This window comes from Chrysochloris asiatica, unplaced genomic scaffold (assembly GCF_000296735.1).
Source record: "Chrysochloris asiatica unplaced genomic scaffold, ChrAsi1.0 scaffold00071, whole genome shotgun sequence".
Taxonomy (NCBI): Eukaryota; Metazoa; Chordata; class Mammalia; order Afrosoricida; family Chrysochloridae; genus Chrysochloris; species Chrysochloris asiatica.
In genome coordinates this window covers 12774765-12791809 of record NW_006408589.1, presented here as the reverse complement: position 1 = coordinate 12791809, position 17045 = coordinate 12774765, and the positions used below count along the sequence as shown (strand labels likewise).

The following is a 17045-nucleotide window of genomic DNA, read 5'->3' as shown; positions in this document are numbered from 1 at the left end:
CTTTGCAGAAGCAATGTGTACCATTTCAATGTTTCGGTGGTGGCATTGGTAGGTGTGCACAGGCCAAACAGTGGGGTTGGACACAGGGTCAGTGACCCCAAAAGAGTGCTGAATTTTTGCTGCACTTGTTTAAAAATGTGGAGTGCAATACTGAATTTAAGGGTTTAGATGAGGATTCTGTGGTCATTGAACACATCCAGGTCAACAAATCTCCCAAGATGCGCCACCAAACTTACAGAGCTCATGGTCAGATCACTCCCTATGTGAGCTCCCCCCACCACACTGAGATGATCCTCACTGAAAAGGAACAAATTGTTCCTAAACTGGAAGAGGAGGTTGCACAGAAGAAAAAGATTTCTCATAAGAAACTGAAGAAACAAAAACTTACGGCTTGGGAGTAAATTAAGCTTAAAATAAAATGCCAAGAAAAGTAAAAGAAAAAAAGTTGATTAGAAGTTACCAGGGGATAAAGGGAGTGGGTAGTTATTGCTCAGAGGATACTGAGTTTCTGTTGAGGTAATGGGACATTTTTGGAAATGGGTAGTGGTGATGATTGCTTGTACGCATGTCATTAATGGCACTGAATTGTACACTTAAAAGAGGTTTAAACTGGGGGGGGGGGGGGCGGAATGTTACATATATTTTACCACAGTGAAATTTTTCTAAAAGGAAAAATAATTCCCCTTCATCATATCAGTCACTGCTCAAGGATCTCTGTCCTCCAGAACAGGCCTTTCCTGGTCATACTTGGCTTTTCCTATTCACTGGTGTAGGTGCCCTTCCTTCCCCACGCTATCTCTCACTGAGTGCTTCTAGTTCGAAACCTGTTTCCATTTAATAAAGTTTTAGATTTAATTGCTGGTTTTTCTGAGGTCAAGGATTGTGAGCGCATGGACGTTGTACATGAGTAGACCTAAGTTCCAAATTCTTGTCCACTTAGGAGCTGTGTGACTTTGGAGAAGTTGCTTGAGTTTTCTGAGCCTCAGTTTCCTTATCTATAAAATTATACCTAACTTACAGAGTTTCTTCGAGAATTGAATGAAACGGTGATGATGATGATAATAGTAGCTAATGTGTATGTTGTTTTTGTTGTGTGACAGGCAATATTCTAAATACACTCTTAATTCTCATAGCATCACTATAATATGGGTACCATTGTCTTCCCAGTGTTAACAATGGAGGAAAACTAAGACACAGACCAGTGTAGTTAGTGGCAGCTACAGCAGGGTTCTCTTCCAGGCAATCTGACTTCACAGCCCTGATTCTTAATCTATAACTTCACTGTACCTCTGTCCCTTGGAAAATGATCAGTAGGTGACAGACAGTAACATAGGTCCATAATTTCTTACCTGAAATACTTGGGCATGGGCAGATATATTTTAGAATTCAGAATTTGGGGGGGCTTGTAAAAAGTACCACTTTGCACGTACTATATATTATACAGCATCCCAGTGGGGCAAAAGCAGCAACCAATAATCAAACACACTTCTATTTCTGTAGCTCATTGAATGAACATTCTCACTATGTGAGACAGACTAAGATTATATAAAACCTCACCGCAGGTCATGTCAGCTTGTACCACACATGAGTTTGTTGCAAACTTAAAACAAGGATAATAACAGCAGCGGCAGCAGAAAATTGGGCTGTAAAACTGTTTGGATTTTGGAATTACAGAGAGGGATTATGACCTGTAGTAATAATACTATAGGCAATAATTACAAAAGTAGTAAACGGTGACTGGTGTTACGTTGTTACAATGTTTATGATGCTGGTTTTACTGCATGAGCTCACAGAAGAATGACTAAAAGCCATTTCTCTGATAACTAATGGGGTGGGAAGGGAAGGTGCTAGTCGGAGGACCTGGTCCATCACCTTGTCTCAGACACAGCTCTCTCTCTCCTTTCCTAGTATGACTTCATGGAGCGGCTGGACGGGAAGGAGAAGTGGAGTGTGGTCGAGTCATCCAGGGAGCGCCGGAGCATACAGACCTTGGTTCAAAATGAAGCCGTGTTTGTGCAATACCTGGACGTGGGCCTGTGGCACCTAGCCTTCTACAACGATGGCAAGGACAAAGAGATGGTTTCCTTCAACACTGCTGTCTTAGGTACGGCATTTCTGAGGCAATATACCATGAGGGGAATGATATATATATATATTCTAGACCTCTCTAGAAGACATGTCTCCCAAGGTAGTTTCTGCTACATGAGATACCAAACCAGAATGCTTCATTTTAGGCCTCTCAGGATCCATCAAGTTGACTCACAGTGTGACCCCTGTGTGTCAGAGTAGAACTGTGTTCCAAAGGATTTTCATGACCTTTCAATCAGGCTTCTTCTGAGGTGTCTCTGCGTGGCTTCAAACCACCAACCTTTCCATTACTAACTGAGCACTTAACTATTTGTATCAACCACCAAAAATTGGTATTAGGTGTCATGAGTAGGTTCCGAATCATAATAACCCTGTGTAGGATTTCTGAGGCTGTACATCTTTGCCAGAACAGAAAGTCTCATCTTTCTCCTGCGGAGTGACTGGTGGGTATGAGCTGTGGTTGGCAGTCCAGTGTTTATCCTACAGTACCACCAGCACTCCTCACCAAAAACTAGCTCTGGCTACAATAGGAGTCCTGCCTACACCTATAAAAGAAGAAATGAGAAATGAGAAGCCTTGGCTTCCTAGTGGTATAATATAACCAAATGAGTACTCACTTCATAGTTATTATAGGATTAAATGAGACCAAGTCTATAAATCACAAAGCACACAGTGGTGGTGATGGTGTGCTGTTGAGTCAGTTCCAACTCATGACCCTGTGTAGGGTTTCCAGAGTCCTGGTGTGGCCCTGTTAGTTAATGCACTGGACTGAAAGGTTGGTTTGAACTGCAAGGTCAGAGGTTCAAGCTCACCAGCTGCTCCTAGGAAACCTTATACAGGGTTCCTATGAGTTAGAACCGACTAGACTGCACTTAACAACAACCAACCTAGGGTTTCTAAGGCAGTAAATCTTTACAGGAGCAGAAAGCCTCATCACTCTCCGTCAGAGTAGCTGGTGGATTCATTCCTCTGAACTTGTGCTTAACAACCCATCACACAACCCATTCCACCACCAGGGCTCCTTAAGCACACAGTGGGACAGAAAAATACTGGCAACTTACATTAGCTAAGAATCTCTCTTTTTAAAAATCAGGGGGTAGTGGGGGAACTAAAAAAAAATTTTTCAGGAAAAAGATCAAAATTCTATAAAATTATAAAACAACTTGAAAATAAATCCGGGAAATAGATATAGCATAGAAGAAAAACGGGGAACTATGTATCTATATTATCTTTGTTCACAATGTAGGTAAATCTCAAAATGCTTTAATTAAGCACCTGTCATTTTTGGCATGCTTTCACCCTGTTGTTTTGGTCTCAGAGAAAAATCTAAGAATATATCCAAAGTTATCTCTTATACATGCACACAAACTCATAAAAAGACCATTGCCTAGAGAAGATTTCAACGCATTTTGTTCAAACAAATCTCAAGAATTTTAACAATCAAAGAAGCTGTAGATCCTCTTTAAGGTTTTGATTTTCTTTCTGGTGATAATTAATCCTTAGTAGAGCATCCGTGAATCATGGATTGTTAGACCCATTTCACAGAGGGATCAACTGAGGTTCAGAAAGTTTAGTGGGTCACCCAAAGTCCTGTCGACTTCTAGGCTATATCCATTGCTCTTTCTACACCACCATGTTGTCCCAGCATCTTTTACCTGTGAATCTCAAGGCCCAATTAAGAAGTCTAGATAGGGTTGTTTTTATGAGGGGAAAAAAACAGGTAGATCCAGCATTGAATATCACCTTTCTTTTCCCAAATCCTAACTGAGCCACTTAACCTCCCTGAATCTGCTTCATTGTCTGTAAAAAAGGGACTAACCCTGAAGTAAAGGGTGATAGATTATCCTGTGTATAACATGACTGGCATGGACTTCTTGTTGTTAGGGAGCATGGAGTCAGTTCGGACTCGTAGTGATGCTATGGACAACAGAATGAAATGTTGTCTAGTCCTTCCCCATCCTCACAATAATTGCTCTGTTTGAGCCCATGATTGTAGCCATGGTGTCAATCCATCTCACTGAGGTTCTACCTCTTTTTTGCTGACTTTCTACTTTATCAAGCATGTCCCTTTTCAGGGATTGATCCCTCCTGATAATTTATCCAAAATACATGAGATGAAATCTTGCCATTCTCACTTCTAAGGAACCTTCTGGCTGTACTTCCTCCAAGATAGATCCATTCCTTCTTCTGGCATCTGTGGTATATTCTTCGCCAACACCATAATTCAAATGCTATAATTCTTCTCCAGTCTACCTTATTCATTGTCCAGTTTTTGCATACATATGAGGTGATTGAATATACTACGGCTTGGGTCAAGTGCACTTTAGTCCTCAAAGTGACAACTTTGCTCTTTAATACTTAAAGAGGTCTTTTGCAGCAGATGTGCCCAATGTGATATGTCATTTATTTCTTGAGTGCTGCTTGGACTTGTTAAGTGCCATCAAGTCTGTTCTGTCCTATAGCAACCCTGTATAGGGTTTCCAGGGAGTGACTGGTGAGTTTGAACTACCAACCTCTACTTAGCTGTCCAGTGCTTATCCTACAGTGCTACACCTGGACTCCAACATCGGGACAAATAATCACCACGTGATAACCAATGGAACAGTATAAGGAAGTGAATTCTGTTTGAGTACATCTTATTCATTGGTTTTTCCACTGACTACATTTTTATGAACTTGTCTGTTGTTTCAAAGTATTTCTCTGAGGTCCCAGATTCCTAAAAGATACATATAAGCCATCCTGATGTTTTGATGGCAGTTCTAGAGCAGTGGCCTCAACTTCAGAATGGAATAATTCAGGTAGGTTTGGGGTATTGACCACAGGAATGAAGTCAATCCTTGTTTTCTCTGCTCAGGAAAGACTGACCGTATCAGGGCTAGCCAAGTACTCTAAAGCATTTTGGCACACTACCACCCATGGGCTGATTCTGGACCACTGCCTGCTTTTGTAAATAAAGTTTTATTGGCTCACAGCCACGCTCATCCATTTATGTATTGTCTATGGCAGCTTTGGCACTACTACGGCAGAGCTGAGTAGTTGAGACAGAGACAGGATGCCTGTCCAGCCTAAAATATTTACTAGCTGTCGCTCTGTAGAAAATCTGTGAATCCCTGTGCTAAACCAATGCTATAAACTTTTATAATGAAAGTAATTTGAGAAGTCATCCACAGAAAGGGGAATTCCCCAGCATCAAGTTATGTACTAATGAGGGTTGTTGTTGTTGTTGTTAAGTGCTGTTGAGTTGATTCTGACCCATAGCAACCCAGTATAGGTTTTCTAAGGAGCAGCTGGTGAGCTTGAACCACCACCTTGAGGTTCAAAAAAAATAATGAGGGTGAAGAGGAGGTATAAGCATGTAGAAACTAACTCATAAAAGGAAGAAGCTAGAAACTTTCACCCTTGTATGAGATGTTGCGATTAAAACAACCTTTGGTTGAAGAACCTGATGGGGGGAGAGGATATCCTTACCATCCTGTATTTAAACTCCAAAATCATGACATGACCTTATCAACCCACACCATGCACAGTAGCTGCTTTAGTTGGAGTCTAAAGGGACTCAGGAATCCCTGGTGATGTGAATAGTTAATGTGATTAGCTGCTAACCAAAAGGTGATGATTTGAATCTACCCAGAGGATCCTTAGAAGAAAAACTTGATGATCAGCTTCCAAATCATCAGCCCCTGGTAATGTTGTGTTACACCCCTCTGACCCACTTGGAGTTGCCATAAGTCATAGTCTACTCAACGGCAACTATCGCTAGCACTGAAACAAGACTTAGTGAAATGGTGAAGAATAACAGCAGATAACCAGGTCCTCTTTTTTGGGTCTTCTCATACCATTAAAGTGGGAGCCTCTTGAGGCCATTCAGCAAGAATGTGGCTCTTGCAGCTGAGGGTCTGGGAGGTGGGGGGTGGTTGTTGGGTCTGTTTGAGGCAGAGGGGCTGTGACAAGCTCCACTGGGCTGATGACTTTAAAACAGCATCTTCTGCTGGTTCCTCACTCAGCTGCTTTATTGAAAGGGACAGAATGGGGAGGGTCCCGTCCCTCCTGTACTATCAGAGAGCTGGGGGTGAGGAGAGGCATAAAAAGAGGTAGCACAGGGTAACTAGGAGACAGAGAGAGCCAAAGATCACTGCAGGCAACCCAGAGAGAAGGGAGAAGAAGAAGCAAGCATCAGACCATCTCTTGGCCAATGCCAGCATGGACTCCTTCACTTCCTAAAAAAATTTTAAAATAACAACAATAGAAGTAGCTCCACATGCATCAGAAAGACATTTACCATGTAAAAACACTTGTATTTGGGGGTACTGGTGTGGCGCTGTAGGAAAAGCACTGAACTGCTAACTGCAAGCTCACTTTGCGTTGGAATCCACTGGACAGGCACTTAACAACAACAAAGTCCTAGCATTATGCCCTGTGGGTGCATTAGCTCATTCAGCCCATAGAGTAGTCACGTGAGGTAGGTACTATCACTGTTCTCTCCATTTTCCGGCTAAGTAACCCAAGGCAGACGGCTAATAGGAGGTGGAGTCAGGATTCAAACTTTCAGAAGTTGTGTTCTTAACCAAGGAGTGCTAGTTAACCAAAAGGTCAGTGGTTCAAACCCACCAATCACTTGAAGGGAGAAAGCTGAGGCTCTCTGCTTTCATAAAGATGTACAGGCTTGGAAGCACTAAGGAGCAGTTCTACTGTCTTTTTAGGGTCATTATGAGCCGGAACCGACTTGATGATGGCAGTGGTGGGTTATGCTATTATCCACTAAATTTCTTTGGGTTCTGGCCAAACAAATCCCTTTCCTCCTGAACAGCAATATTTCTGGGGGCTGGATTATTCTAGGTAATGGATTCTACCCTCCGTTTCCTCTATCCACATAGACACAGATGTTGTGGTGTAGTGAGATGCCCTTCCCCCAGGCCATTACCCTTCCTCAGCTGTCGGAGCTGGGAATAGCAATTCTCCCCAGAGGTTTTCTCTTGTCTGGACAGTAGCTCAAAGAGAAAGTCAAAGGTAATTGTCCTAATAGTTGGGCAGACATCTTGATAGAGCAATGATAGTAATTGGCCTGAAATGCAAGGAAAAGAATAGTGTTTTCTTTGGTCCAGAGGTTCTCCCACACATATCTATTAGAATGTTCTCCATCAAGAGCAGCCAGGAGCTCTGAAAGCCCCTGTGATCTGAAACAGAAGAAAAAATGCTAGACGGGTGTCAACCAGCGATCACACTAAATATACCTTTGACTCTGGGAAGTCTTTTGATGTGTTTTGAGAGAAGTAGCCTGCTTTTGGAGATGAGTTTCATCTCAGGGGACAACAGTGTCTTTGTGGTATAGTCCAAGACATGAAACAGAGTTAGACTCCACCGTGTGGAGTCCTGGTGTGGCACTGTAAGATCAGCACTGGACTGCAAACTACAAGGTCGGCAGTTCAAATGCACCAGCAGCTCCTCGGAAACCCTGTATAGGGTCACTGTGAGTTGGAACCAACTCAACGGCACTTAATAAACAATAATATTGCCACTGAGTAAAATGTCCTCTGCTGGAGGACTTGCTTACCAATGACTTGCTTACCAATCTTGTGGGGTTTTTTTTATCTCAAGAAAACTTTTAAACCAACTTAAAATGGAAAACCAGAGGTAACTCAATGGTATTGTTATTATTTAATTATTTAATTGCTGTTTTGTCGATTCCAACCCAATGAATGCAGAGAGGAACTGTGCCATAGGAATTTTAAGACCTACCTTTCTGAAGCAGAACTGCTAGGCCTGTCTACTGAGGTGCCTCAGGGTGGGTTCAACCTCTTTGTCCCACCCACAACCCCACTGCCATTTATTCAATTCCCACTCATAGCAATACTTTTGTTGTTGTTGTTGTTAAGTGCCTTTGAGTCGCTTCCGACCCACAGTGACCCTGTATAGGGTTTCCGAGGGTGTAAATCCTTACGGGAGTAGAAAGCCTCATCTTTCTCCCACAGAGCGGCTGGTAGTTTCAAACCGCTGACCTTAAGGTTCGCAGCCCGATTCGTAACCACTACACTACCATAGCAACACTTTAAGACAGTAGAAATGTTCCTTACGGTTTCTGAGACTACCTACCTTATCTTTCTCCCATGATGCAGCTGGTGAATTAAAACCACCAACCTTTTGATTAGCTGCCCAGTGTTTAGTATACAGTGGTACTCCTAGGACCCCTTGCCCTACCCAGGGATGTTACTATCTCAATAATAATATTGAATTGAGTATTAGAGAAAGGGAAATGATTGAGGACAGTGTCTTTATATTTCAACAGTAACGTATACTTGATCTCTTCCTCAAAAACTGTAGAAATACTTCCAATTATAAGACATTGGGAAGAGCAAATTAAAAATACTCTCAGTAGCAATTCTTACTTATTCTGGATATCCAATACTTATACACAAACACTTCAACAACTATTTCCTGAACACCTACTAAGTACCAGGCATTGAGAGACCTTTGTGAACAATTCAGGGAGATTGGTGAGAGAAAACAAAAAGAGACAATTATAGGTCCTATGTGAACAAAGAAGAGCACAGACCCATTTTTAAAAGAAGTGAAGAATAAGAGGCCTGGAAGTTAAATGTTGTCTAAACTGAAACATAAGGATAAATACCTCAGGTAAAAGACAGGGAATCCTTCCCTCCAAGAGCAGAGCACATGGAAAACCTTCAGCTATTTTCCGTGGGGTTGTAGTAGCATGGATCTTCACTGCTGTGTCTCTGAAGATGTAAGGCTTAACATGAGAGAGAGCCTTGGCCTCAGGAAATGTAGCTTTGCACCCAACCGTTCCCTGACCCATAGGCTCAGTGAGCAGCATCTCTACCTCAGGGTGGAAGTGACTTCATAAAATGTACACTGGGGAATGGTGCCCCTCTATTTAGGACTTTTCATCTATTCTCACTGATCTTGGAATGAAGTTCAACTCATCCCCAGGGCCTTGAAAAGATAGTCCGGAGTAAGGCAGCCAGCATGCTCTGCTCACAATATCTGTAGAAACATGAGAGACGGATAGGGAATTGTCCCCCAACACCATATAAACTTGCTGGGTTTTGACCCACATAAACAGGAATTTTATAGAATCACTTATTGCTTATTAAGTGAATGATGAATAAATGACACAAATAGGTAGCCACCTGGATGCATCTCAGTCCACCTTCACAGAGCCACCTCCAAGGAATTTCAGCTGGAAATGTTGAGAGTTAGACTTTAAAGACATAGACTTGGAAGCATTCACAAAAGTCTCTCAATGACTGGTATATAGTAAGTGCTCAGGAAATAGCTGTTGAAGGGTTTATGTGTATGTTGACTATAAACCTGTACCTGATTTTCTAACGTAGATGCATTCATTGAGTTCTCCGAATGCCAGGACCAACTCCAGCCTGGTTTGGGAATAAGAACCCTGAGAAGTAAAACACTATATAAAGCAAGCAAAATGTCATGGTCTGGTTTGTCAATCCAGAGTGGCAGTAAATGGGAAAAGAAGTTTAAAGGAAAACATGCTTCACCACACTCAGGTGACTCCATTAGAAACAATTAGACTTTTTTAGTTTTATGCAACATCACTCAGGCAATATTTCCAGCTCACCAAAAGTTGTATAATGTCACATCCTGGGCATAGTGGCTGTGTTTTCCTTTTCAGCATCCTAGAAACTGGTGTTGGGCAGTTTCTTGTTGTTAGTTGTCAGTAAGTGGATTCTGACTCACGGTGACCCTGTGTGCGTCAGAGTAGAACTGTGCTCCATAGGGTTTGCAGTGGCTGCATTTCCAGTAGCAGATCAGTAGGCCTTTCTTCCAAAGTGCCTCTGGGGAGAGTCAAACTACTAACTGTTGTCTAATAGTTGAGTGCTTAACTGTGTTTATTATCATTTAATAAAAAAAAAATGAGGATGAGCATGTCTATTATGATAATATGATAACTTTTAAATGAATATGTATAATTCTGGGCAGAAATAAATCAACCTAAAGTGATTCTTTATCCCAAATGAAATGACTTGACTACATAGGTTAGAACAAACATGAAGTAGTTGATATTCGTGAAAAAATAAGATTCTCAAAAACTGAATATAAAAGGGCTTCTGTGTAGCCCAAAACTTACTACCCTGTATACTCTAAAATCATATCTAAATTAATCAGTCTTCTGTGTTTAGAGTTTTCTTTTTCTTTTCCTTTTCTTATTGTGGCAAATATATATGGTGGGTTCAGAATTGCAACTAATAACCATCGTCATCTGTTCAGTTTAATGACATTAATTATATTCATCATGTTGTTCAACCATCAGCCTTATGAAATCCCCAGATTTCCCCAGCACACTTAACAGAAGCTCAGTTTCCCTAAGCATTGAGTCCTCCCATTCCCCTCCCTCCTGCCTATACCTGGTAACCACAGATATGCTTTGGTCTGTGTACACTTACAAGAAACATCTAGGATTTTTCTTTGATTAGAATTCTTTAAAGTAGCTCATGTTGTTACTAAACGTATTTGAGACTAGGCAACAACCATTGTCGTTTTGAATAATCTTCCTCTATAAATGAGGCTAAAATCTGATAGTCCACATATTAAATCAAGTCTTAAATTGATGGATGATATTGAGAGGGCTGAGAGTGTTTACTTTTTTTTTTTTTTCAGCATTCAAACATGTCATAGTCTTTAGATCCAGACCTCTTTGGATATGGCTTCTTTTGAAAAAACACAATTTGCAGCAATACTAGCCTTGCATTCTTGCCTGAATTAATCAGGTGGCAAATAGTGGCTGTTCCACACATTATCCAATTAATCCCAAGCCCCACTACTCCCTATTGTCTGACTTCACTCACTCCATGCTCCCTGTAGTTTGGAGTAAACCTGAGTTTACTCCCACTGGTCATTAAAAACTGGATTGTTGATTGTGCAATTATTCCCCCAGCAAGCAGAGAAAAAGGTAGTCACTGAATTTCTCTATTTTGCAGATTCAGTGCAAGACTGTCCACGCAACTGCCACGGGAATGGCGAGTGTGTTTCTGGGCTGTGTCACTGCTTTCCAGGATTCCTAGGAGCAGACTGTGCTAAAGGTATTGGTCACCACTTTCTTGCTATGGTTGGAAAACAGAGCATACAATTATCAGAGGGAATAGAACTAGGGACACCAAAGAAGCCTTCCTAGCAAACTCCACCTGGACATCCTGTAAGCCCAGGCATACCAGAAACAAATGAGTAAGCTTTAATATATGACAATTGGCCGATGCACCAATAGGAGTAAGGCAGTTATCCTTGGCATCAAGGTGTGCTGAGAAGAAAGATTTGCTGAAAATGAGATGACTGGATTTCCTGTAAAAGCAGAAGTGAATTACCATCACTCCTTTCTTATAATCATTAGCTTCTATGTAATGGAAGATTAAGCATCTCAGGGTTAGTAAATTTCATTCATTCTGGCCAGCTACTCTCTTAATCTAGGAAGCACTATTTATCTTAGTGGAATCGATTTTAAATTGTATTATTAATTTATCTACACTGCTTTGCACAGAATGGCTGGGGCTCTAGGATTGTTGAGGGAAAGGTAATATAAGGAAGAAAATGATTCTCACAAGTACAGGGAATTTGCGCACTGTATACTTAGTTTATGAGAGACCTTCAGTCTGACCTTTACATAGCTTTTACTAATACACACATACATGCGCCTGTGTATGTGTCTATATATAGAAGAGAGACACACACAATATAAAATTGAGACAAAACTTTCATAAAACAACTTATATACCTTTTCTGTGTTTGTTTTCTATCCAACTCTATTCCATCTTTCCAAAATGCTTGTTATGGTCCACCACACTGAAACCTCATTCACTAATAGCTTGTATGTTGTTGTTAAGTGGTGTTGAGTCAGTTCCGACTCATACCGACCCCTTATAGGGTTTCCAAGGAGCAGCTGGTGGGTTTGAACTGCCAGCCTTGTGCAGATCCTGTAGCACCACACCAGGAGTCCAATACCAGCATGTAAAACAGTGCTGGGGAGGTTATGGACCCTTACACTAGTCTGCTATCTAGTACCATTGTCACCTTGAACAGTGACTTATTAGCATTTCTGAGCCTCAGTTTCCTCATCTCGAAAGTGAGGTGTTCTCCATAAATTCAATGTAAGAATGATACTAGATAGCACACAGAGATCTCTTAGAGGATAGCAGGCACATTGATAGACCTCAAGGTTGGGGACCCTTCATTTTTTTTTATCTGTGTTTCAATAAAAGATGTTCCTGCCTTTGTATCCAGTGAGGAGGCAATTATTAATCAAATGGCTCTGCAAATGCTAAAAGAGTCACTTCTTTATTCCCAACCTCCAAACAATAGTTCAGAAAAAAGTTTTCCATTATTCAAAATAATTCAGAGATTTGAGATTCTCAAACTAATGAAGGCTAACAGCCTTACTTTCCTAGGCCTGCTATAATAAATTACCACAAACTTGTCAGAACAGAAAATTATTTTCTTACAGTTCTAGATGCTGGAAATCCAAATCAGACTATTAGCCAAGTTGAATCCATCTGAGGGCTCAGAAAGAAACCATTCCAGGTCTCGTTGCTTGCTTCTGGGTAGCTCCAAGTGTTCACTGGTTTGCATCCACTGTAAGTCAGAACAGACTCAATGGCACTTCACAACAATAGAACCACTTAGGAATTAGTCTCCTGCATACACTTCCACCAGAAGTTAAGTACAGCTTCACATGTCATCCTTCTTTTGTCTCTGCCTTTTTTCTAAGGATACCATCCATATAGGATTAGACCCTACCCTCCTCTAACATGACTTCATGCTAACTTAACTGCTGATATCCTCAAGGACCCTATTTCCAAACAGGGTCAAGTTGGACAGCTACCAGAGTTAAGAATTTCAACTTACCTTTTGCAGAGACATAATTCAGTCTGTACAACTAACGAGTGAATGAGATTTTTTTTTTGTATTTCTGGATGGAAGTGTATGCATGAGACTAATTCCTAAATAGTACTATTGTTTTAAGTGCCATCAAGTCTGTTCTGACTTACAGCATCCATGTATTGGATTTTCAAGGAACAGCTAGTGGTTTTGAAGCACTGACCTTGTGGTTAGCAATCCAGTGCTTATCCTACAGCATCACACCAGGACTCTTAAATGATACCACCTACAAAAAAAATGTTCTATCACACAATAAAGTAAATGCTTTGGTGAGCTTGTAGGAAACTAAAGGAAAAAGAAAGCAAGAAACCACTGAACAATTCTGGTGGCTTATTTCTTTTCAGCCTTAACACCTGCCCAGTGGCATCATCAAAGTGAAAAATGGAGCCTGGAGCTCTTAAAAGCTGGTGGCCTTGCTCAGGCTCTGAGTGGGCTGAAGGGGAAAGGGGAATGACACACAACATCATGGGACTGAGTACTTTTCCTAGCGAGGGCTTTAACGGAAGGAAAACCTCAATCTCATTTGAATGGCCTTTCTTTCGTAATCTAATTTTCCTGGGCACGAAGGCATTAATGAGAGGAAGCACAGAGTAGTCCTTTTATATGTGGCTGCAAATAGGCTGAACACTTAGCTGCACAGGCTGTGAGCTGTAAATGTATATTAACACTGACACACATCGATGTATTATTAATCCTAAAAACCATGTGTGTTCTGACTGCACATCCAGGGACTGGCCTTTCAGACCTAAGTACCCTGGCCATTTAAGAACCCTTTGCTCTCAATCCATTTGCAGACGAGCGCCCATTCTGCATTATGGATCTATAATGGGGTGTGCATTTAGCTGCTTAAAAGGACTCTTGGTGTGTGTTTTGCATCCACCACCTGGGCTGTGGCTGGGTGCACACTCCAAGCCTGCATTAGCCATGGTCTATAATTGATTCTTGTGAAACAAATATTGAGTGGCTGTTAAGAGGAATTGTTCCTCCACGCTCAGGAGCTGTTCTTGTGATCAGGCTTTGACTTGTTGTATATTGTAATTTACCTGTTGATGCATGCAGAAGGCAAAAATTGAAGCATTTAAAGAATATAATTGCCTTCCCTCACTTCCCCATTTACTCTTGGCCAAATTGGCTTAAGAGTGTTCAGAATAAGTCTTGACCTCTTTGCCCTAGTGATAGGTCTCTTCTGGTATTTTCAAAATGGACACCGCTAATACTGCTTCATTGCTAGTAACACTGTTGTCGTTGGGTACTTTCCGGTCAATTTCGACTCTGAAACGTGACCCCCATGTGGCAGAGCAGAACTGTCCCCTAGAGTTACCCAGGCTTACGGAAGTAGGTGACCAGGTCTTCTTTCTCCTGCAGAGTCACTGCGGTGGAAGGGGACTAGAATCAAACCATGAAGCCCAGTTAGCTGCTGAGCTTATACCACCAGGGCTCCTTGCTAACAACACTGATCTAAGCCTTTATTGCCCAAACTGTGATCTTTCCTGTACCACGCTCATTAGTTTTGCCAAATTCCTGGACCATCAGCATTATTATTTATTTAACATATGACGAAGCTTTAAAAAACTTAATGGAAAAATTTCTGTATCTTTTCATTCCATTTTTTCACTTTTGGAAGTCCTCTCATATTTCTTTAAATCTGCACATCATAGAGAAATTTTTAAAGGAGCTATGTCACAACCAATAAATGGATATGGAAGGCTACAATCAATCGTCATAAATAAAAAATGTTTGATCGCTAGATGGATGAATGGATGGGTGAATGCATGGGTGGATGAGTGGATGAATACATAAATAAACTATCTTTGAGTTGACTCCAACTCATGGTGACCAGATATACAGAGTCATCCTTATTATTATCAGCATTTTTATGACCATTGTTTTAGCTGTTGTCCCAATTCATCTCACTGAAGGTGTCCCTCCCCTTGTTGGTCCTCTATTTCACTAAGCATAATGTCCTCCTCTAGCAGTTGATTCCTCCTGATGACATGTCCAAAGCAAACAAGTCAGACAATTTTCCGTCGTGAGTCATTATATTACATTGGCTAATTTTCAGAGTCCTGGTGGGTCAGTCAGATAAGCACTGAACTGCTAACCACAAGGTTGGCAGTTTGAAAGCCACCAGTCGCTCTTTGGAAACCATATACAGGGCCACTATGAGGTAGAACCACCTCAACAACAACAATTTTCAGAAGTAGATTGCCAGATCTTTCTTCTTAGTCTATCTTAGTGGGAAAGCTCTATTGAACCCTGTCCACCATAGGCGACCCTGATGATACTTTAATTCACATGCATGTCACCATAGTATGACAAGCTGACAGACAAGTGGTGGTAGAAAATGTTAGGGCTGCCTTTAACTCCATCAAGAGAGTAATATTTGCATTGTGATTAGCATTCAAGCCAAGCCAGCTTCCAACAAAATGTATTTCACATCAAGAATCTGGAAAGTGGACCCAAGCACTTGTAAGCTAACCTTGCTTCTAGAGAAACCCAGGGCTTGAATAGCTCATGTCAGAAACAGTAACTTCTAGAGTCCTGGTGTGGCACTGTAGGATAAGCACTAAATTGGTAACTAAAAGTCCAGCGGTTCAAACACACTAGCTACTCCTCAGACACCCTTACAGGATCCCCGAGTAGGTACAGGCTTGCCAGCATATAACAACACCAAAAACAATTAGTAAAAGGCTCTAGCTACACCTGTGTGAAAGGAGAAACCAAAAAAACATAGACTCACTGATTATGCCAGGACCTCAAAAAGTTCATGGAAGCATGGAATTAAAGGTCATAAACTGATTATTAGCACCTGATTTACTTATCATACATTAATCTATGTTTCAGATTATTTGAAAATTAGGCTTCAAACCAGTTCATTCTTATTGGATCCCCTGTCGAGAATTTACATTTCTACCCCAGATATGCAGATATGCTGAATCAGAATCTACATTATGACAGGATCAGCAAGTGATTTTTATAGATCCTCATGTGATTCTTATATATACATAAGGGGTTGGGGGGGGGGGTGTTAAAATCTGCAGTTTGATTTGGTTTATCTGTAGTGGAAATGCCAGGGGTCAAACTTGAATGAACTGCTTTGAAGCCATGGTTTAAATAACAAGGAACCTTCATTAAGTACTAAATTGTGCCAAGCATTGTGCAAAGTACTTAATTTATAACCTCTCATTCATCCTCATAGCAGTAATGAAAGCATTCATTTTAACTAATGCCCTTCATTTTTAAAACTTTTTATTTTGAAATCATTTTTTATATTTACAGAAAAGTTACAAAAATAATATAAGGGGCCTTCCAAAAGTTCATGGAAAAAACAGAATTAAAAGATAATGGAGGGGAAGAGAAAGGAATAGCCAGAAATATCACCATAGAAAGCTTGTAAGTCCGTCTTCTGCCTATAACTGATTGTTATTGTTGTTGTGAAGTGCCGTCAAGTCGGTTCCAAACCATAGCAACCCTATATAGGGTTTCCAAGGAGCAGCTGGTGAGCTTGAACCACCAACCTTCCCGTTCAAATGTCTTTGCAGTCTTGGCACATTAACCCACAGCTCCATACCAGGTTGGAATTCCTACAGTGGGGCTACAACGTGCCCAGTGAAGGAGGCTTCCTGTGGAGCATTACACAAGACCATAGGTGGAATCCTGAACAGCATCCAGAATCTTCTGAGGTGGGAAATTTCCACTTGAAAGGACGAGCAGACCAGCCTGGAGCGGCTAGAAGAACAGAAGATGCTTCTTGAAAGAAAGACTGACAGAAAAAATACAAAACAATATAGGCAGACCGACTGATTACTATAAGAACAAGCAAGTTGCTCACCCAGGAGACACCAAGGCAAGTGGTTGGGTACCCTCAGTGCAAACCCCTTTCCAAGACTAAGACTCAATGGAAATACATGCTCTGATATGTGACCACATTCATCACCGATAAGGGGAAGTTAGGGAAAAACACCAATGAAGCTGTGAGCTAAGCCCTACAACGTTCAATATACTCCTGTGAACCCGGGTGGAGACCTGGTCAGCCAGCAGTGTGGCAAGAC

General features: G+C 41.2%; 1 protein-coding gene across 4 annotated transcripts in view; it reads left to right on the top strand.

Annotated features, from left to right (window-relative positions):
- Positions 1–17045, top strand: part of TENM2 (teneurin transmembrane protein 2) — a 1406199-nt gene that overhangs the window by 1157175 nt on the left and 231979 nt on the right. For all 4 annotated transcript variants that reach the window (XM_006864840.1, XM_006864839.1, XM_006864842.1 and 1 more), the window contains 2 exons: positions 1909–2104; positions 11046–11147. In XM_006864840.1, coding sequence (XP_006864902.1) covers positions 1909–2104; positions 11046–11147 — 298 coding nt within the window. The remainder of the gene's footprint in view (positions 1–1908; positions 2105–11045; positions 11148–17045) is intronic.